General features: G+C 46.3%; 2 protein-coding genes across 2 annotated transcripts in view; both read right to left on the reverse strand.

Moving 5' to 3' along the window:
• LOC147095683 (complement C4-like) overlaps positions 1-23,312 on the reverse strand; it is a 623,807-nt gene that overhangs the window by 17,963 nt on the left and 582,532 nt on the right. The gene's annotated exons all lie outside the window — the stretch shown is intronic.
• Positions 1-23,312, reverse strand: part of LOC147095684 (complement C4-like) — a 39,484-nt gene that overhangs the window by 4,159 nt on the left and 12,013 nt on the right. Inside the window, exons 4-5 of the mRNA XM_085974167.1 lie at positions 12,932-13,006; positions 10,662-10,764 (exon numbers count right to left, since the gene is read on the reverse strand). Coding sequence (XP_085830293.1) covers positions 10,662-10,764; positions 12,932-13,006 — 178 coding nt within the window. The remainder of the gene's footprint in view (positions 1-10,661; positions 10,765-12,931; positions 13,007-23,312) is intronic.

A 23,312-nucleotide genomic window follows, 5' to 3' on the forward strand; every position in this document is an offset into this window, starting at 1 on the left:
TAAAAAGTCATTCTCTTTCATGAATGTGTCGTCATTGAACCCACATACAAATTGATACATGGTGTCAGAAGAGATTGAAAGAGATGAAGAGGAAAAATCTGAAGTTAAATCAGCTCTCCACATATTAGCATGCCAAAAGAGAACATCGTTACTTACCATTGGAAAATAGCTAACAAAGTGAAAAATGGAAGGTTTACACCCACTGGCGAAGCTTCAGTTGACAGGTAATGTGGCTGAAAATTGGAGAAGGTTCAAACAACGTTTGGAGTTGTATTAATCAGCAATCGGAGCTGATGATAAAAGTGATAAAATGAAAGCGACAGTGTTCTTACAAGTCGTGGGTGATGAAGCGCTGGAGGTGTATAATAACTTCACATTCGCTGCTGAGGGAGACAAAATGAAGTTGGATAAAATAATGGAACAGTTTGAGGCCTACTGCATACCTAAACGTAATGTGATGTTTGAGAGGCATAGATTTTTCACATGTGTACAGAAAACGGGAGAAACTATTGATCAGTATGTGACTGAACTGAGAAACCGAAGCAAAACATGTGAATTTGGGGGACTGACAGACTCGCTGATAAAAGACAGACTGGTGTGTGGTATTCCAGATAATGGTCTAAGGGAAAGACTGCTAAGAGAGCAAGATCTAGACCTGGGAAAAGCCATAGCACTGTGTAGGGCAACAGAGACTGTGAAGTCGCAGGCAAAGGAGCTGTTCAGTGACATTAGCTGCAACGTGGATGCAGTGAGTAAGAACGGACACAAACCGTTTAACAAAAAGAGCGCCAATGTGAAAAAAGAGGCGTGGCCAGTGAACAAAAATGAAAGGGACAATCGAAAGCCATGTAGTCGATGCAGTACACAGCATCCACCAAAAAAGTGTCCAGCATATGGTAAAACATGCAATAGTTGCAACAAAAACAACCATTATGCCCGTTGCTGTAAGAACCAAGCGCAACAAAGCAAGGTCCATACAGTAGATGAAAGCGAGATAGAGGAGTTTTATGTAGATGTTGTGTCTGAAAAAAAAAAGAAAAAAGCGACTGGACGTTGACACTAAAAGTGAATGACATACACATTCCATTTAAATTGGATACTGGAGCACAAGTTAATGTGATATCAGAGACTGATTTTATGAAAATTAGACCCAGACCAAAGATACATGGAATAAAAGTAAAAGTGACAGGATACTCAGGTACTGATATACCAGTGAAAGGAAGATGCATTGTCAAAGTGACACACAAGGACAGAGAGCACACACTAGCACTCATCGTGGTGCCAAAGGATGTGCAGGCCATACTAGGTTTAAAAGCCTGTGAGAGACTGAACCTGGTGAAGAGAGTCCTCGTTGTGGAAAGCGAAGGAGAGACAGTCTATGATGAACTCATGAAAGAGTACAACGACCTATTTCAGGGTCTAGGCTGCATTCCAGGAGAACACACGATCAGAGTAGATAAAAGTATGCCAACGGTCATACATCCTTGCAGAAAAGTTCCGTTTGCTCTTCAAAAGCAACTGAAGGCAGAGTTGGACAGGATGGAAAGCCTGAACGTGATTCAGAAGATAGATGAGCCAACTGAGTGGATGAGTTCCCTCGTCGTTGTGGACAAAAAGAATGGAAAGCTCAGAATTTGCCTGGATCCAAGAGATCTAAACAGAGCAATAAAGAGAGAGCACTTCAAGCTTCCTACACGTGAGGAAATCATGGCACAGTTTGCAAATGCAAAGTATTTCAGCAAGTTAGATGCATCATCAGGATTTTGGCTGATGAAATTGGACGAGGCAAGTTCAAAACTGTGCACGTTCAACAGTCCATTTGGCAGATACAGATTCCTAAGGTTACCATTTGGCATTGCCTCAGCTCCTGAAGTGTATCACAAAACTATCCATATGATTTATGAGCACCTGGAGGGAGTTGATACATCAATGGATGACATCATAGTATGGGGAACCACGAGAACGGAACACGACGAGAGACTGAAAAAAGTGCTGGAAGCAACAAGGAAAACAAACCTGAAGCTGAATAGAGAGAAATGCCAGCTCGGGGTGACAGAACTGACATTCGTGGGAGATATCCTTAGCGGTGAGGGCATCAGACCACATCCCAGAAAGGTGTCCGCCATTGAGAATATGCCAAAGCCACAATGCAAAAAGGACGTGCAGAGTTTTAATGGAATGATCAACTACATGGGTAAACTCATATCCAACCTCTCAGAAAAGATGGCGCCACTGAGAAGACTAACTGAAAAGAACATAGAATGGGAATGGAATCATGAGCATGAGAAGTCATGGAGCGATCTAAAGAAACTGCTCACAGAGGAACCAGTTCTGAGGTTTTAAGACCCAGCGAGACCCATCAAGATATCATCAGATGCATCACAGAGTGGGCTCGGTGCCGTTCTTCTGCAAAAATATGACTACTGGCAAACTATTGCATATGCATCGCGCTCAATGACAGACAGAGAGACGCGATATGCTCAAATTGAAAAGGAGCTGCTCAGCATCACATACGCCTGTGAAAGATTTCACCAGTTTGTGTCAGGACAAGCAATCAGTGTAGAGACTGACCATAAGCCCTTGATTGCATTGTTCCAAAAGCCACTAAATAGCTGTCCGCTTAGAATACAAAGAATGATGATCAGGCTGCAACGTTATACACTGAATGTTGCATACACACCGGGTAAGCTGATGTGTACAGCAGACACGTTGTCCAGAGCTGTTCACCCAAGTGAGCCCGCAAACACCAAAAAATGGATGATAAAGTGAACGCCTATGTGGACATGATCACAAGTGCACTGCCCATAGCAGATGCAAAAATGGAGCTCATAAAGACTGAGACAAACAAAGATGAAACACTGAGAAGACTGAGGAAAAGTGTTGTGTATGTAACCGTTTACCTTTAAGGGAACTATAGAATGTAACCGTTCGCCTTTAAGAGCACTACTTTAGGGTGGCATTATTTGTTGGCTCATGTATACTGTAATACCGAGTGACCACACCAGTATATAAGGGTTGTGATACGTTAACTAGGGCAGAATCGCCCGAACCTCTGAATAGTAAAGACCTGTTTTATTTTGTTAATCGTGGAGTCTGCGTATTATTTACAATACAACCCACAGACTTAACACTGGCGACGAGTCAGATTCGAACCCTGCGGCAGTTATTCCACGGCGGCTTCATCCAAAGACAGGACGTTGAAGAGAGGTTTCAATCCTCACCACCCTACTGGAAGCGACAGGCATTAGGACCCTGCAGCCTCCATCAGCGACTGAAAACTGGAGTGCAGAAGAAACAGGGCTGGGAAGACAGAGGTACAAGTGCTCGATCGGCAGATAAGGGCCGGGCCGCTTTGAAGTGAGGGGCGCAGCCGGGCCATCGATCGCAACCACCGATAAGGGCCGCACTCGGGCTGAAAGGGCAGTGGCTGCAGAAATTGAAGGCGCGAGAGCCGCGGTGCACAGCGCGGGCCATCGATCGCGATCGGGAGATAAGGGCTTTGGAGTGCGAGGCGCAGCCGGGCCATCGATCGCAAGCACTGATAAGGGCCGGGCCGCTTTCAAGTGCGAGGCGCAGCCGGGCCATCGATCGCATCCGCTGATAAGGGCCGCACTCGGGCTGAAAGACAGCGTCGGGGGACGGGTGAAGACCGTCAAGCACGGGAAAACCGCCATTGAAGTGGGCGGGGGGAGAGAGAAGCGCGGGAAAGCCGCCATTTTTCGCGGGAAAACCGCTGGGGAAGAAGACAGAAGCGGGAAACCGCCATCTTAGAAAATTAATTAGAATTTTCAGAAAGGCTGGTGTGTTCTCAAGAAGAGAGGAAAAATAAGAATAAGTAAAGCAATACTTGTGTTGTTCTCAAGAAGAGAAGAAAATTAATAATAAGTAAAGAAATACTTGTACTGTACTCGAAAAGAGAAGAAGATGCCTAAGCGAGGAAATATTAATGATTTTAATGCTGAAATAGAAGACTGGGCCACGTATGTGGAACGCATAGAAATATATTGCGTAGCCAACGAAATTGAGGATGACGACAAGGCAATAACTTTGTTAAATTCGATGGGAGCAAAAACATACGGGCTTTTGAAACATCTAATAGCACCAGTTAAACCAGTGGACCAGACTTTCGAAGAGATCGTAACAGTGTTGAAGGATCACTTGAACCCCACACCGTTGATGCTGGCTGAACGATTTAAATTTTACGCCAGAACCCAGAGGCAAGATGAAAGCAATGCGGAATACTTAGTCGAACTGCGTAAGCTAGCGAAATACTGCCAGTTTGGAGGGAATTTGACAGAGGCGCTGCGGGACAAGTTCGTATGCGGCTTGGCCAAAGAAGGAACGCAGAAGCAACTTCTGGAAGAAAATGACCTCACACTGGACAGGGCTGTCCTCATAGCTTCATCACACGAAGCCGCAGTGAAAGGAACGGCGGAAATGCAGCAAAAGGCGGCGGCACTCGGGGTGGACCAAATTACTGCAAGCACTTCCAAATGCTACCGTTGTGGAAAGACAACGCACGACCAGAATCAGTGCTGGTTTAAGAACCAGGAGTGCAGGAAATGTGGCAAACTGGGTCACATCGCGAAGGTATGCAGGTCCGGAAAGAAGACCAACAAGCAAAGGAAGCCACCACCACAAGGAAAGTACAACAAGGTACATCAGGTGGCTGATAAAAGTTCAGACGAACAAAATTCAGACTCAGACCCAAACAGCCAGGAGCTGGATAGTCTGAGAATCCACAATGTGGGTAAAGTAACTGATCTGCAGATGATCTGGGTCACACTAAAAATAGCGGGAGTCCAGGTACGAATGGAGCTGGACACGGGATCAGCTGTATCAGTCATCAACCAAAAGGAGTATCACCGGCTGTTCTCTCACATACCCTTAAGAAATACCAAATTCGTATTACAGACATACACGGGCATAATGTATACCCCATGGGAAAAATACGAGTCAAAGTGAGAGATAGGGGCAAAGAAAACCCACGAATGTATCTGTACGTATTACCAGAGGGAGGACCACCATTCCTAGGGCGGGAGTGGATGCAGAAAATAGACATGGAATGGCACTACCTACAAGCAATGACGAGTGAGGACTCGGTGCAGACAAGCAGCTCAGACTCCGAGCCAGAAGACGATAAGTCCAGCTTACGTATGAAAAACAAGGTTAACATGAACTCACGGACTAAGGTTGGAAAATCGATGGCGTGCATAAAGACAGAGAATTCTGAGTCTGTTCAAGTTACAGACATATGCATTACGGAGGAACACCGGGCTCGAACTCAACGTTATTTCAAAGTACAACAACAATTAGAACAATTAAGTTACCGCCTCGTACAAGAGATGAAAACAATGAAAAAGTTCTATGACACCGAATGGGAGAGGCTGGAAAGACAACAGAACCTACTGGCTCAAGCAGAGAGCGACCATAGAGCCATCGTGACCAATTACCGATCACATCTCCCTTATGATGTTCAGGAGTTAGAATATTTGCATGATCTAGAGATACAGCAGAAGGGCAAATCACACTACACTGAGGATTTTGTTCTGCAATTAGAGACGGAGCTAGTGCAGGCAAGGTTAAGAGAAGTTGAATCGCAGTGTGCTCTCTGGAGATGCAGAAAAAATCTTGGACATGGAAAAGAGAAACGCTTCTTTACCTGATGTGAATAATGTGGACATGTTGCGAGAGGGGATTATTGAGGCGAAACTGAAAGAAGCTAAGCAAAGGATGTTGGAACTCCAACAGGAAATTGCAAAAAAAACAATTGCAGAGGAATCTTCAGGAAGCCAGGATTTTATTCCAGTCCTTCTTTACGACTCCTTACAAGCAGAGTGTGAGAAGTTGAAAGAACAGTATGGACAGGCCCAGGCTACAATTCTGGAGGGGATTAACTCGGCAACCCCCGAAAAGCTAGTTTCAGTAGAAGCGTATGAACAACTAAAGGTTGAACATGAGCAAGAAGTCCAAAGGCTGCAGGAAATGTTTGATGAGCTCCAGGCCAAGGCTGCCTCATCGGTAAAGATTCCATCCATAGATGAAACATTAGTGGTGGAAGAGGAGAGGGGTTTGGAGCTCTCAAAAGTTATGGAAATAGCTGAGGTTGCAACACAGACTGAGAAGATGGCAGCAGAGCAACCCTTGGATACCAAAAGTACGCTGACTCACGTCAATGTAGAACAACAGACCACTGAAACAGCTGCTCCGGTAGAGGGATTGAATAGTCCGATCAATCAATCTCCAAAGGAAGTTGAAGTATTAAAATCACAAATGAGGTCATTAGTAAACGACTTGCTGAAAGCCCAGAAAAAGCTGGATGAAGAGGTACACATGAAGAAGTCTCTTCAGGAAAGATGTCTGGATTTGGAACAAGAGCTGGCTAACGTCCAGCTGGGTATGGAGGAAATAGACGACCCTCTCGCTGGCCTAGCTCAGGACGACACCGAATATTACCATGACCTGGTGGACTACACCGAATATTGCGATGTCCTGTCCTGCCCAGCTTGTAAATTCGACTCCCAAAGTGCAGAAATCATGGAGGAGCACCAAAAGTCTACGGAACATCGGGTGAAGCTGGCTCTATGACGGAAACAGGAGGCAGAGAAGGAGGAACTGCGCAGGCAGCTGGCAGCTGACAGTGGAGCCCAGAGAGTCTCCAAGAAGCAGAAAAAGGAAAAGTCGAAACAGAAGATGATCCATCTGCACCATTATCACCTCTACCAGATCACACACGTGGTCCCTCCGAACGGAGCCAAATCAGTTCGGAAGTTCAAACTGTTAAATCCATGGAAGGACTATTGAATGAGTCACTTCAGCAATGTGAACTGTTTTCCGCAGAGACTGAATCTGTGATCTGTAAGGACTATTGAATGAGTCACTTCAGCAATGTGAACTGTTTTCCGCAGAGACTGAATCTGTGATCTGTTTTGACATGAAGTTATATATGTTATTATGTTATGTTAAACATGAAGTTATATGATGTTGACTCCATCAAGAGTATATCTGTAAACTGTTTATATGAAGTTGAAGATTGTATGTTTAAAGGGGATTCTGTAAGTAATAAGCTAAAAAGGGAGGAGTGTTGTGTATGTAACCGTTTACCTTTAAGGGAACTATAGAATGTAACCATTCGCCTTAAAGAGCACTACTTTAGGGTGGCACTATTTGTTGGCTCATGTATACTGTAATACCGATAGTGACCACACCAGTATATAAGGGTTGTGATACGTTAACTAGGGCAGAATCGCCCGAACCTCTGAATAGTAAAGACCTGTTTTATTTTGTCAATCGTGGAGTCTGTGTATTATTTACAATTCAACCCACAGACTTAACAAAAAGCATCTTGGATGGATGGCCCAACATGAAGCAAGACTGCTCACCTGACATGGCAGAGTACTGGAACTGCAGGGTGGAACTATCACTGGTCGAAGACATCATCTACAAAGGAAGTAAAATAGTTATCCCAAAGAGTCTGAGAAAAGAGATGCTAAAAAGGATCCATGGAGGACATATGGGAATCGAAAAGTGTAAGAAAAGAGCACGAGAGGTGATATACTGGCCACGAATCAACCAAGATGTGACAAATGAGGTGTCAAACTGCACAATATGCCTGAAATATTGAGCAAGCAATCCGGTAGAACCACTAAAGCCACACCCAGCGCCAGACAGACCTTACCAGAAGGTAGGCGCTGACCTATTCGTATGTCAAGGGAAGGACTATCTTGTAGTCACAGACTATTACTCCCTGTATCCAGAGGTTTGTAGACTGCACACCACCACTGCAGATGCTGTGATAACATGTATGAAAGCCATATTCTCCAGACATGGCGTGGCAAGCGAGGTCTTCACAGACAACGGACCCCAGTTTTACAATGCAAGTTTCTGACACTTTGCCAAAGAGTGGGACTTTGTCCACACAACGTCAAGTCCTCACTTTCCACAGTCCAATGGACTAGTGGAAAAATCGGTCCAGACAGTGAAAAGACTGATGTACAAGGCAAGAGACAGTGGAACTGACTTCTACCAGAGCATGCTTGTATACCGCACAACGCCGCTCGAGTGTGGTATTTCACCAGCCCAACTCCTTATGGAACATCTACTAAGGTCAAACCTACCCATCCCGGAGAACCTCCTGAAAACAAGAGGGGGAGAAAGTGAGGAAGTTCAAAGAACAACAGAAAGAAAAGCAAAAGTACTACTATGACAGAGGAACACAAATCCTACCTGAACTCCACACTGGTGACCAAGTAAGGTTCAAAGACAAAACAAACATATGGACTCAGAAGGAACTGTCCTGAGTGAAGTGCAACCAAGATCATACACCATTCAGGCAGATGAGGGTGCTGTTCTGAGAAGAAATCGTCGGGATCTTCTCATGGGACCAGCCACAGCAGGTCAAAAGACTGATACTGTTGAACAACCTGATCACACAGCAAGTCAAAAGACTGATACTGTTGAACAACCTGATCACACAGCTGAGAAACCATCATCTGAGGCAACAACTCAGATTCAAGGACAATCAATCAGAAAATCCTCAAGACGCGTGAAGCCTCCTGAGAGACTCATTGAGCAAGTTTAAGGACTCTTGTTATAGAAGGAAGTAATGTTATCTTATTCTTTCTTCAAGTTCTAGTGTATTTACATATTTCATGTGAACACACAAAACAAGGTTAAAAAACCTTGATCATGATAATGATAATGTAAGTTCATTAAGTGTTACAGTTAAAATGCAGAGTAATACCAAGAAAACATGTTGTTAGATAAAAGTAAAATACTTTTGTTTTAAGAAAGGGAGATGTAATGATATCAGCAAATAGTGATGGTATTTGCCTGTTTGATTATTTATGCCTTACCAGCATATTTGCCTGATTGATTATTTATGCCTGACCAGCAGAGGGCATGTGAGAGACAAGCAGTTTAGTTTTGGTTTCGTTTTAGATTGATCTCTAAGATGGTGTCTCCTGTAATGCTGTTAACAGAGTTGAACATACTTTAGTTAAAAAGTCATTCTCTTTCATGAATGTGTCATCATTGAACCCACGTACAAATCAATACAGATTCCAGACCAAAACAACTCGCTGTGTAAAATCAAACAATTTCCTCATCTGCCCTCTAGCCAGGGTAAAATGGAACCAAAGACTGACAGGAAAAACTGTAACGGAACAATGGGTGATCTTTAAGGAGGAGATGTTGCAAGTACAGGCTAGGTACATTCCAACAAGAGGGAAGGGTAAGGGAACCAAAGTGAGGTCTCCTTGGATGACAAGGGAGGTAGAGAAGATGAAGAAACAAAAAAAGAGGTTGTATGATAAATTTCAGGTGAATTCTTCAAGGGAAAACCAGACAAAATACAGTAAGTTGAGAGGGGAAGTGAAAATGAAAATAAGATTGGCAAAGAGAGAATATGAGAGTAGAATGGCGGTTAACATAAAAGGGAACCCAAAAATCTTCTACCGGCAAGTCAACAGTAAGTGGGTGGTAAGAGGCGGGGTGGGGCCTATTAGGGACAAATAAGGTGATATATGTTTAGAGGCGCAGGGCAAGGCTAGTATACTCAATGAGTACTTTGTTTCGGTGTTTACTAAGGAGGTGGATGCTGACAAAATATTGGTAGAAGTGGAAAAGGCAGAAGCAATGGAAGGGGTGATAATTGATAGACAGGATGTACTAGAAAGGCTGGGTATGCTTAGAATGGATAAGTCACCTGGTCCAGATGGCTTGCATCCCAGGTTGCTAAGGGAATTGGGGGAAGAGATAGTGGAATGGCTTGCCATAATTTTCCAATCTTCCCTAAATGTGGGGGAGTTGCTGAGGATTGGAAAGTGGCAAATGTGACACCATTGTTCAAGAAGGGGTGTAAGGACAATCCTAGTAACTACAGGCCAGTCAGTTTAACATCAGTGGTGGGTAAAGTTTTAGAAACAATAATCAAGTAAAAAAGTAACGGGCATTTGGAGAGATTTAAGCGAATTAAGGAGAGCCAACAAGGGTTTAAGAGGAAGATCGTGTTTGACTAATCTAATTGAATTTTTTGATAAAGTAACAGAGAGGATTGATGAAGGGAATGCAATGGGTGTTGTCTACATGGATTTTAAGAAGGCGTTTGACAAAGTACCACATAGAAGGCTGGTTAACAAAATTGAGGTCCATGGAATAGGTGGGTCAGTGGCAGCTTGCATAAGCAATTGGCTGAAGGACAGAAAACAGCGAGCTGTGGTAAATGGCTGTTTTTCTGACTGGAGGATGGTATACAGTGGTGTTCCCCAAGGGTCAGTGCTGGGACCACTGCTTTTTCTGATATATATAAATGACCTGGATATTGGAATACAGCGTAGTATTTCTAAATTTGCCGATGACACCAAACTTGGGGGTGTGGCAAACAGTGATGATTATATCAATTGACTGCAACAGAACATAGAAAGGCTAGCAGAATTAGCAGATGAAATTTAATAAAGAGAAGTGTGAGGTGATGCATTTTGGCACAAGGAAAAGGGAGAGACAATATACACTTAATGGCACAGTTTTAAAGAGTGTGCAGAGACAGAGGGACCTGGGAGTTAATGTGCATAGGTCCCTGAAGATGGCAGGACATATTGAGAGAGAGTGGTTAACAAAGCATATGGGATCTTGGGCCAAACTTCAGGAGAGTTCTTACTTACTTGGGTTATAAAAATCATAAAGGGTGGCGGTGGCCGGCTGCACTAAGCCCATTGGAACAACCTGTTTCGTCGCAAACACAACACATTCTTTCCCCACACGGACCTGAAGAAGAACAGAAACAATAAGACAGCAGAGGAAAAGCTGGGCAATAAAAGATACCCGACTGGAGTTTCCGCTGTTTCTTCCCACGCAATTCCCCCGATATCAGCGTAACCGGCACAAAAGATTGCGGACTGTTAAATGCAAATGGCTCTCAGTGCAATGCGAGTTTCTGTGATCTCTTGCGCTTGATTTAAAAATGTCACGCTCACAACACTGGCCATGCCCCGCACGATGAATTAATCACCATGGCGAGTTTCCAATAATTGCGCCCATTTGCAGGCCTTCGAGGAAGCTCTTAAAATTAAACTGGATCTATTGGGCGCAAGACCATTAATACCTGCATTTAGAAAGGTTTGAATGATTTTCTTTTAATTTATTAAGGAACTGATTTGTGTACCCCAATCTAAACTGATAGTAGTTTTCTGTAGTTTCTAAAAGTAATTTAAAATCAGCTTACTCACAGGTGGTAGATTGACACTGTGATTTAAAACGCTTATTTTTTGTGATAATCCCAATTTCAGCTGTATGAATCAAACTGCACCCAAGTTACGACACTTAAATATATCGAGGGATATTCTAAAACATTTTCTTTTAAATTACGTTTTAAAACATTGCGCCGATATGCAAATGAGTTTGAACGCAAACTCGGGGAAAACATAACGGCCCGTATTTTCCGATCGGAGGCTTGCTGCGTGCTGAAGTCTCCGATCTGCAAAAAATCTATGAACTTACCGGAGGGCTCCCGGGGTCCAGACACTTCCGCTCCTCGAAATGTGCAGGGCCCACGTATCCCAGGGGTGAAGGCAGTTCGCAAGCACCGCTGGGATCACATGGACCATGGGGAGCCAATAGGAGAAGGGAATCTCCCTTCATATACTTGTCAGACAGACCTGTCAAATATATGAATGGAGATCACCCCAAAAACACAGTAAAACATTAAATATATTTTTTACAACCATCACATTTTTAAAATGAGTTGAAATGACAATAAATTAAATATTTTAAACAAAAATTTAATTTTTGGAAAAAAATTATTAAAGTTTTTTACGGGGCTAAAAATAAACTTACCTTTTTAAAAGTATTTTTAAATGAGTAAATGAGTGAAAACATTTTTTATAACTTTTTTTCAACTCTTATGTTGGTAAAAGCTGGCCTTACACCTGCTTTTACCTGGTATAAGATTTCTAAGTGTTTTCAGCGGGCGGAGGTTCTGCAGAAAGCGGAACTCTCCCCCCGCAGAGGCCTTTCTCTCGGGCAGGCGGAGGATCTGTCAAGAAATGCTGGTTTTCAGTGCATGCACTTCGCATGCCTGAAACTGGCATTTCCGATGTCCCTACGGGTGTGTACACAGCTCGTACACACCCATAGGCATCGGACTATATGGCCCAACACTTTTCAAAACGGGCGCAATTTTGGGCGTAATTTATACCGAATCGCCATATGCGCCCAAATCGGAAAGTCTACATTAAATATAAAATCAAGGAGATCCTTATTTGTTGAATGTGGTGTCGAGCTTGAGGGAGACGAACAGGGGAGGCGCAATTTAAAGGCGAAGTGCGGGGCGGCCATTTTTGTTGCTGGCCGCCTGCCAGCACCAGCCTGCGCTCCCATCCCAGACCTCCTGAAACACCCTCCCCCGCGCCCGCGCCCTCCCCCTGTGGAGTGCTGGCTGCGCTCCAAGAGCCCGGCACTTCTCTTGAGTGCCAGGCTCTTTTGCCTGCACTCCCGATCCCCGGGGGGCCCAGCTGGGCCCCAGGTCGCGCTGCACAAAGCCCCTCCCCTTTAAGAAGGGGATGAAGGCCTACAATACTGCGGCACGTGTGGCACTGCGGCACATAACGCCGCAATATTGACTCACAGCGCCCCAAGAGGGATGCGGGGCGCTTCCAGTAGCGCCCCGCTTCCCTCTTGGGGCGCAACCACTCAATTTCAAGCGCGGGGACGCTAATTTGTCTGGTGTGCTACTCAATTTTTAGCCCTCAATGTTTTCAAGGGGAGTCTGGATAGGCACATGAGGGAAATAATCTTGCAGGGCTGCAGAGCTACAGGGATAGAGCGGGGCAGCGGGGCTGATTGGATTGCTCTACAGAGAGCCAGCATGGACTCGATGGGCCGAATAGCCTCTTTCTGTGCTGTTATGACTCTATGACTCTATAACCATCAATACCTTGTCCAGATACAGTAACACCCTTCCGCCTTTGAACTCGTAGTGATCGATATATTGATCGACTCCATTTTTCAACTGAAAAACAATCAGAAAATGTTCTTCAGGGTTTTCTTCCCATAACAACAAATGACATTTAACAGCAGGAAATTAAAACTGATACTTTATACAGAATGAGCGAGGCACAGGACTGGAACCGAACACATTGATCGATGTAAAGGTTCAACTCAGCTTCAAATTTAACAACTTGCATTTAAACCACGGACCTAAATTAACCGGGCTGAATTTCCGTGCTGGTTCTCCCGCTCCTTCGTCGTAACTTCGGCAGCAGATCGACGCAAACTCCGAATAAAAGTCTCCTTTAGGGGGAGGATTGTGAGAGCCCCTCCCCTTCCCACTCCCCTCCCCATTCCCCCTCACTCACCTCCTCAACTCCCTCCCCTCTCCTCCTGCCCACCACTAATCCACTACCCCCTCCTCATCCCCCCTCCTCTCTCCTCCTGCCTCCCCCTCCAATCTACTCCCCCTCCTCATCCCCCCTCCTCTCTCCTCCTGCCTCCCCCTCCAATCAACTCACCCTCCTCATCCCCCCTCTTCTCTCCTGCCTCCCCCTCCAATCAATTACCCCCTCCTCAGCTCCCTCCCCTCTCCTCCTGCCCCACTTCCAATCTACTCCACCTCCTCAACTCCCCTCCTCTCCTCCTGCCCCACCTCCAATTTACTCCCCCTCAACTCCCCTCCTCTCCTCCTGCCTCCCCTCCAATCCACTCCCCCTCCTCCCTCCCCTCTCCTCCTGCCCCCCTCCAATTCACTCCTCCTCCTCAACTCCCTCCCTCTCCTCCTGCCCCCCTCCAATCTACTCCCCCTCCTCAAATCCCTCCCCTCTCCTCCTGCCTCCCCCTCCAATCCAGTCCCCCTCCAATCCATTCCTTCTCATCCACCCTCCCCTTCCCTCCTGCCCCCTCCAATCAACATCACCTCCTCAACTCCCTCCCCTCTCCTCCTGCCTCCCCCTCCAATCCACACCCCCTCCTCAACTCGCTCCCCTCTACTCCTGCCTCCCCCTCCAATCCACTCCCCCTCCTCCCCTCTCCTCCTGTCCCCTTCAATCCTCTCCCCCTCTTCAAATCCCTCCCCTCTCATCCTGCCTCCCCCCCAATCCACTCCCCCTCAACTCCCTCCCCTCTCCTCCTGCCTCCCCCTCCAATCTACTCCTCCTCATCCCCCCTCCCCTCTCCTCCTGCCTCCCCCTCCAATCCACTCTCCTCTCCTCATCCCACTTCCCTCCCCTCCATCCTCCCCTCCAATTCATGTATAATGGGCAGGTGTATAACAGTCAGGAGTATAACGGGTGAGTATGTAACGGGCGATTGTATAGCGGGTAGGTGTATAATGGGCTGGGTGTATAACGGGCGGGTTGTATAACAGGTAAGTGTGTAATGGGCGATTGTATAGCGGGCGGGATGTATAAGGGGCTGGGTGTAACAGAAACATAGACGATAGGAGCAGGAGTAGGCCATTCGGCCCCTCGAGCCTGCTCTGCCATACAATGAGATCATGGCTGATCATCCAAAATCAGTACCCTGTCCCCGCTATCTCCCCATATCCTTTGACCCCTTCAGCCTTAAGAAATATATCCAACTCCTTCTTGAATATATTTAATGAATTGGCCTTTACTGCCTTCTGTGGTAGAGAATTCCACAGATTCACCACTCTCTGGGTGAAGAAATTCCTCCTCATCTCTGTCCTAAATGGCCTACCCCTTATCCTTAGTCTGTGACCCCTGGTTCTGGACTCCCCGATCATCGGGAACATCCTTACTGCATCTAGTCTGTCTAGTCCTGTTAGAATTTTATAAGTATAACGGACCGTGTGCATAACAGGCGAGTGTGTAATGGATGATTGTATAGCAGGCGGGTGTATAACAGGCGGGGTGTATAACGGGTAGTTATATAATGGGCAAGTGTATGCTGGGTGGTGCATTTCTCTTGTATTTAATGCGAGGTGAAGATCATATCCATTGTGTCCCTTAGTGGGCAGAATCTGCATTGCGACTCTGGGAGGAGCTCTTCAGCCACTGGGAGAATGCGATTGAGGAGGATTATTGCAATGACTTTCCCTGTGGCAGCCGGCAGGGAAACTCCTCTGTAATTACCACAATCGGATTGTCACCTTTCTTGAAGATGGTCACAGTTATGTCATCTCTGAGACCCCCTGGCATGCTCTGTTCCTTCCAAATAAGAGAAATGAGTTCATGTATTCACACCAATAGTGCTTCTCCATCATGCTTTAGTGCCTCGGCGGGGATTCCATCTTTGCCTGAGACCTTGTTGTTCTTCAGTTGTAGTATGGCCTTTTCAACATCATACTGGGCTGCGTTTGTGCTGAGGTGGTGGCACATAGCATGCTGCGGGATGGAGTTGAGGACACTCGTGTCAAAGACAGATCTCAGTTAAGGAAGTCTTTGAAGTGCACCTTCCAGCGGGCACTGACTTCCTCTCTGTCCTTGATGAGTACCTCTCCGTTCTTGGACTGCAGTGGGGTAGGGCTTTGGGTGCTTGGGCCGTAGATGGTCTTGACTGCGCTAAAAAATCCACGCACATCATGATTGTCAACTAGCTGCTGGATCTCCTGCGCTTTCTCCACCCACCATCTGTTCTTTACATCACGAGTTTTTTGTTGGACCTCAGCCTTCAGGCGTCTGTAGAGCTGCTTTCTTGCTCTCGAGTTGTGTTGCTGTTTCCAAATCAGGACTGCCTTGTGCTTGCGGCTTATTAGCTCCTGCATCTCCTGGTCGTTCTTGTCGAACCAGTCTTGGTGCTTCCTGGTTGAGTAACCGAGTGTCTCTTCACCGGTGCTGATTATGGAGGTCTTGATTGCAGACCAGGCGCTGTGGACACGCTGACATGGGAGGTGTACTGTATGTACCTTTAAGAGAGAACTACTTTTACAGCTCCTGTATACTGTAGTACCGGCAGTGACCACACCTGTATATAAGCTTTGAGCATGCCTCTGTACTCCCAGTCTTGAGACTACCCTACTCCAGTAAACACCTGTTGATTGTTAAGTTACAGCCTCCGTGTAGTTATTGGAAAACATAATACTCTAAAAATCACGGATCCAACAGTAGCGATGAGTTCGATTCGAATCTACCTGCAACTCTGCATTTCCCTTCAAGGATTTGCTCCGGGAGGGCGGTGGAAGAAAGTCGAGGCCAGAAGCATGGGCGTCGACCATGAGCAACCGCCCAGTCGTCCGGCAGAGAGTGAACATCACTGGGGAGGCTGTTGAGAGCCGGGCTTGCTTCCCCAGCCACGACGATCCAGCAACAGACTGGCAACAGGTTCAGCGCAGACACTTCCTGGACAGCGGCGGCTGGAGCCGACCGACGGCAGAGAAAAAGCCAAGCAGCGTCGACGGGGTAAGAGAGAGGGTGAAGCGCACAGGGCGCAGCCGGGGTTTGAAAACCGAGTGGTGTCGAGGAAAAACAAAACAGATAGAGAGAGGGTAAAACAGCAGCCGGGTTCAGGACCGAGCGGCGGAAACGGGAAAGGCGCACAGGAAAATGCGCAGAGCACAGCCAGGGCTCAAGGGCTGAACAGTATCTGCGGGGAAAAGTAGGGAGAGCACGGGAGATGCCATTGAGCCGCGGAGAAGAAGGGAGAGTGCGGGAGAAGCCATTTTTAGAAGCCGAAGCGGAGAAGAAGTGCGAGCGTGGGAAGAAAGAAAAGTGCAGGAGACGCCATTTTGTGCCAGCGGAGAAGAAGGGAAAGCGTGGGAGACGCCATTTTTGACAATTAAATCACACCCAGGGATGCCGAAGAGTGGCAGTATCTCTGCGTTCGACAATGAAGTCGAAGATTGGGCGACATATGTGGAACGCATTGAGGTGTACTGCAGGGTGGATGAAGTGCCAGATGCTAGGAAAGCACTGGTTTAGTTAAATTCCATGGGTGCAAAAACTTATGGCTTACTGCGAAACCTAATAACCCCAGAGATGCTCGTGGATAAGAATTTCGAAAGCATAGTAGAAATCCTACAGGACCACTTAAACCCCACACCGCTGCTGATAGCAGAAAGATTTAAGTTCCACAAAAGGAACTAGCATAAAGACGAAAGTAATGCTGAGTACTTAACGGAACTGCGCAAGCTATCGAAACACTGCCAGTTTGGAGTGGGACTAGCAGATACGTTAAGGGACAAGTTTGTGTGTGGGCTTCAAAGTGAAGGAACCCAGAAATGGCTTCTATCAGAAAAGGATCTTACGCTGGACAAGGCTTTCAGCATGGCAGTATCACACGAAGCAGCCGCAAGGGGCGCTGCAGAGATACAACGGAGACCGCAAGAATATGGCACCAAAAAATTTCATATGGAGCAGGGAAGTGTTATCGCTGTGGCAGAACAACACACGACCAGAAGGATTGTTGGTTCAAGGACCAAGTGTGCAGACAGTGTGGAAAAGCAGGACACATAGCAAGAGTCTGCAGGTCAGGGAAGAAAAGCAACAGCAAGAAATCTCCACAGGAGAAGTACAAAAAGGTACATAAGGTGATGGACAGTAGTTCAGGCGAACAGAAAAGTGATACAGACTCCGGAAGCAAGGAGCTGGGTTGTCTGAAACTACATAAGGTAACCAAAATGGAGGATCACCAGGCTATCTGGGGTACACTCAAGATAGATGGAGTCCAAGTGATAATGGAATTGGACACAGGATCAGCCCTAATAGTCATAAACCAAAGGGACTACAAGCGGCTATTTTCACATATACCCTTGAAAGCTACAGAGATTGTCTTGAAGATGTACACGGGCAAAAAAGTCTACCCCAAAGGAAAAATAAGGGTGAAAGTGATATACAAAGGCCAGGAAATACCTAAAATGGACCTATACGTATTGTCAGAGGGAGGACCACCACTACTAGGACGTGAATGGATCCGGAAGATACAATTAGATTGGCATTCCATACAGGCACTGAAGGTTGAGGCCAAAAAGGATGATGACGTCACACCTGGACGACTGTCAAAAATGCTAACTGACGCACAAGAAGTGTTCCAGGAGGGACTCGGAACACTAAAAGGCATAACAGCAACGATTAAAATAGGGGAAAATGCAAGCCCAAAGTTTCTTAAGGCCAGACCAGTGCCTTATGCGATCCGACCAGCCGTCAAAGCAGAGCTGGAAGGGTTGGAACGTTCAGGAGTACTGTCCAAAGTAGACTGGAGTGAGTGGGCTACACCCATCGTTCCTGTAATGAAGAGGTCGTTGAGTAATACGCCTGGGGAACCAAAGAAGGTCCGCATCTGTGGGGATTTTATGGTGACAGTGAACCCAGTCCTTCACACGGTACAATATCTGCTTCCACGTATTGAGGATATTTTCGCCTCGCTATCTGGAGGTAATCATTTCACCAAAATTGATCTAGCCCAGGCATACTTGCAAATGGAGGTGGAAGAAGCCTCGAAAAAATACCTCACGATCAACACTCATAAAGGTCTCTACCAATACAACCGGCTGGTGTTCGGGGTAGCATCGGCTCCAGCTATTTGGCAAAGGGCAATGGATCAAGTCCTGCAAGGGATTCCAGGGACCCAGTGTTATTTGGACGACATCCTGGTCACGGGCGAAAATGACAGTGATCACCTCGCCAACCTGGAGAAGGTGCTTACTAGATTAAAGGAATATGGGCTACGAGCTAATCGCCACAAGAGCGAGTTTTTCCAGAAGCAGATCTCGTATTGTGGCCACGTTATTGATGAAGAGGGGTTACAAAAGTCCCCTGAAAAGATTGAGGCAGTAGTCAAGGCTCCAGCACCGGGAAATGTGTCACAACTGAGGTCGTTCCTCGGGCTGGTGAACTACTACCCTAAGTTCTTACCAAATTTTTCTACAGTGTTACACGCACTGAACACCCTGCTACAAACGAGGGTACCATGGAAGTGGAATGACGAATGTAAACGAGCTTTCCAGAAGTGCAAAGAATTGATCACATCAAAAGAGGTGTTGGCCCATTTCAACCCAGCAATACCAATTCGTTTGGCATGTGATGTATCACCCTATGGTATTGGAGCGGTGCTGTCGCACAAATTCCCAGACGGGTTGGAGAGGCCAGTAGCCTTTGCGTCTCGGTCACTAACCTCAGCCGAGCGCAACTACGCCCAGATTGACAGGGAGGCCCTCAGCCTAGTATGGGGAGTAAAAAAATTCAACCACTATCTGCATGGGCAGAAGTTCACCTTGCTGACTGACCACTAACCACTTGTCTCCATCTTTAATCCAAAGAGGGGCGTTTCGGTGATGACTGCACAACGGTTACATAGATGGTCCCTTTTTCTAGGGGTGAACCAATATGAAATAGAATATAAAGGCACGAAACAGCATGGAAACGCTGATGGGCTATCACGCCTGCCACTGCCTACTGTGAAGGAAGCACCAGCAGTGGACCCTATCGAGATATTTTATTCGTCAACAATTGAACGATTGCCAGTAACTAACGCGGATATAGAGAAGGAGACCCGCAATGATCCGACACTGTCTCGGGTATATGATTTGACGGTGAGGGGATGGCCAACACATGGTGACTCACTGTTGCCAGCATCCTCATCCAGAAGAGAACAGCTGTCAATATGCCAGGGGACAGTGATGTGTGCATCCCGAGTGGTAATTCCACCCAAGTTAAGGGAGAGAGTGCTAAATGAGCTTCACAAAGGTCACCTGGGAGGGGTGAAAATGAAAAGCCTTGCTAGGGCTTATGTGTGGTGGCCAGGGATCGATCAACAAATCGAGGACCTAACTAAAAGCTGCTCAGGATGCCAGAAGGTCCAAAATGCACCACCACATGCCCCTCTACACCCATGGGAGTGGCCCTCCTCTCCATGGCAACGGGTGCATATTGATTTTGCTGGTCCATTTATGGACTCAATGTTCTTAATAGCAGTGGATGCTCACTCGAAATGGCCTGAGGTGATAAAAATGTCCTCAACCACTACAGAGAAAACGATTGCAGTCCTACGGACCATACTTGCCAGGAACAGCTTGCCAGAGCAGATTTGCTCTGATAATGGACCACAGTTTGTGTCTGAAGAGTTTCGGAAATTTATGAGAAGGAATGGGGTAAGGCATTACACATCAGCCCCGTATCATCCAGCCACAAATGGATTGGCTGAGAGGTTCGTACAAACCTTTAAAAAGGCGATAAAGGCCATGTGCGATGATGAAATTCCCTACAGCATAAGGTGGACAATTTCCTGTTAGCCTACAGAAATGCGACACATGCAGTTACCAACCAGACCCCAGCCATGATGTTCTTTAACCAAAGGTTGAGATCTCGTCTGGATTTGCTCAGACCAAATGCGCGAAGAAATGTTGAGGATAAACAATTCCAGCACATCAATGAGAAGCCGACAAGGAGCTTCAATGTAGGACAACCAGTCTTGGCCCGTGACTACCGAACAGAGAAATGGCAACCCGGAACGGTATGCACACGGCAGGGGCCATTAATGTACACAGTGGATGTCGGGGAGAACATTGTGAGATGCCACGTCGACCAGATGTTAGCGTCACAGGAACGAGTCAACCCCATGTCTCGCGTACCTGGGGATGAACCCGACATACCAGGAGCATCTACCTCAGAAACAGTAGCAGTGGAAACTGATGAACTAACTGACGAAAGGGGGCCAGAATCGCCTCCGCACCAAGAACAAGAACCTCTGGAAAGGCGCTATCCAGAAAGGATCAGGAAGCCGCCCCAAAGACTGAATCTATAAATGGACTATTTCTGTTTAATGTGCATGTTAAAGTGTTAATTGTTATTTGAATATTATGGGTACTGCTAATCTAAAAGGGGAGGAATTGTAGTGTATGTACCTTTAAGAGAGAACTATTTTACAGCTCCTGTATACTGTAGTACCGGCAGTGACCACACCTGTATATAAGCTTTGAGCATGCCTCTGTACTGCCAGTCTTGAGACTACCCTACTCCAGTAAACACCTGTTGATTGTTAAGTTACAGCCTCCATGTAGTTATTGGAAAACATAATACTCTAAAAATCACGGATCCAACAGGAGGGGTGTATAACGGGTGGGGTATATAATGCAATGGTGTATAATTGGAGGGATGTAGTACGAGAGGGTGTATAATGGGAGGGGTGTATAATGGGAGGGGTGTATAATGGGAGGGTGTATAATGGGAGGGGTGTACAATGGGAGGGTGTATAACGGGAGGGGTGTATAACAGGAGCGAGTATAATGGGAAGGGTGTATAAGGACAGGGTGTATAATGGGAGGGTTTACAACAGGAGGGTATATAACAGGTGGGGTGTACAGTAGGAGGGTGCATAATGTGGGGGGTTTATAATGGGAGGGTTTATAACTGGAGGGTTTATAACGGGAGAGTGTATAATGAGAGGGGTGTATAATGGGGGGGGTGTATAATGGGAGGGTGTAGAACGGGAGGGTGTATAACGGGAGGGGTGTATAATGGGAGGGTGTATAACGGGAGGGGTGTATAACGGGAGGGGTGTAAATTGGGAGGGTGTATAATGGGAGGGGTGTATAACGGGAGGGTTTATAATGGGAGGGTTTATAACGGGAGGGCGTATTATGGGAGGATGTATAATGGGAGGGGTGTATAACGGGGAGGGTGTATAACGGGAGGGTGTATAACGGGAGGGTGTATAACGGGAGGGTGTATAACGGGAGGGTTTATAATGGGAGGGGTGTTTAACGGGAGGGTGTATAACGGGAGGGTGTATAACGGGAGGGTTTATAACGGGAGGGTGTATAACGGGAGGGTTTATAACAGGAGGGTGTATAACGGGAGGGTGTGTAACGGGAGGGTTTATAATGGAAGGTTTTAAAACGGGAGGTTTTATAATGGGAGGGTGTCTAACGGGTGGGTGTATAACGGGAGGGGTGTTTAACGGGAGGCTGTATGATGGGAGGGTGTATAACGGGAGGGTGTATGATGGGAGGGTGTATGATGGGAGGGTGTATATCAGGAGGGTGTATAACGGGAGGGTGTATAACGGGAGGGTTTATAATGAGAGGGTGTATAATGGGAGGTGTGTATAACGGGAGGTGTGTATAACAGGATGGTGTATAATGGGATGGGTGTATAACGGGAGTGGTTAATATGATCGACTTCTTCATTAAGATGGAGAATGAAGTAGTCGACTCAGAGACAAGGGTCCTAAATTGAAATAAAGGATACTACGATGGTCTGAGGCGCGAGTTGGCTAGGATTGATTGGGGAATGTCACTCAAAGGGTTGATGGTGGATAGGCAATTGCAAACTTTCAAAGACCTCATGGATGAATTACAGAATTTGTTCATCCCAGTTTGGCATAAAAATGAAACAAAAAAGTTGACTCAACCATGGCTAACAAGGGAAATTAGGGATAGCATAAGATCCAAGGAGAGGACATATAAATTGGCCAGAAAAAGCAGTAAACCTGAGGATTGGGAGCAGTTTAGGATTCAACAAAGGAGGACAAAGGGATTAATTAAGAAAAGGAAAATAGAATATGAGAGTAAGGTTTCAGGGAACATAAAAACTGACTGTAAAAGCTTTTATAGATATGTGAAGAGATAAAGATTGGTGAAGTCAAGCGTAGGTCCCTTGCAGTCAGAATCAGTGGGATTTATAATGGGGAACAAAGAAATGGCACACCAAATAAATACATATTTGGGTTCTGTCTACACAAAGGAGGACACAAATAACCTCCCAGAAATACCGGGGAACATAGGGTCTGATGAAAGGGAGGAACTGAAAGAAATCAGCATTTGTAGGGAAATGGTGTTAGGGAAATTGATGGGATTGAAGGCCGATAAATCCCCAGGGCCTGATAATCTACATCCTAGGGTACTTAAGGAAGTGGCCCTAGAAACAGTTGATGCTTTGCTGATCATCTTCCAGCATTCGATGGAACCTGTGAGGGTGTACAATGGGAGGCGTGTTTAACGGGAGGGTGTAACATAGAAACATAGAAACAGAGAAACTAGGAGCAGGAGTAGGCCATTCGGCCCTTCGAGCCTGCTCCGCCATTCAACGAGATCATGGCTGATCATCCAAACCCTAGCACCCGGTGGCTACACCGACAGCAATCCCACCCAAGCCCTATCTCCGTAACCCCGTAACCCCACATATTTAATCCCCCCTAACACTAAGGGCCAATTTTTATCATGGCCAATTAACCTAACCCGCACATCGTGTATAACGGGTGAAACATAGAAACATAGAAGATAGGAGCAAGAGTAGGCCATTCGGCCACTCGAGCCTGCTCCGCCATTCAATATGATCATGGCTGATCATCCGAACTCAGTACCCTGTCCCTGCCTTCTCCCCATATCTCTTGATCCCTTTAGCCTTAAGAAATATATCTAACTCTCT

Source organism: Somniosus microcephalus, unplaced genomic scaffold, assembly GCF_052327205.1.
Source record: "Somniosus microcephalus isolate GS21.2 unplaced genomic scaffold, FLI_Smic_1.0 unresolved_chr1, whole genome shotgun sequence".
In the NCBI taxonomy this organism is placed as follows: Eukaryota; Metazoa; Chordata; class Chondrichthyes; order Squaliformes; family Somniosidae; genus Somniosus; species Somniosus microcephalus.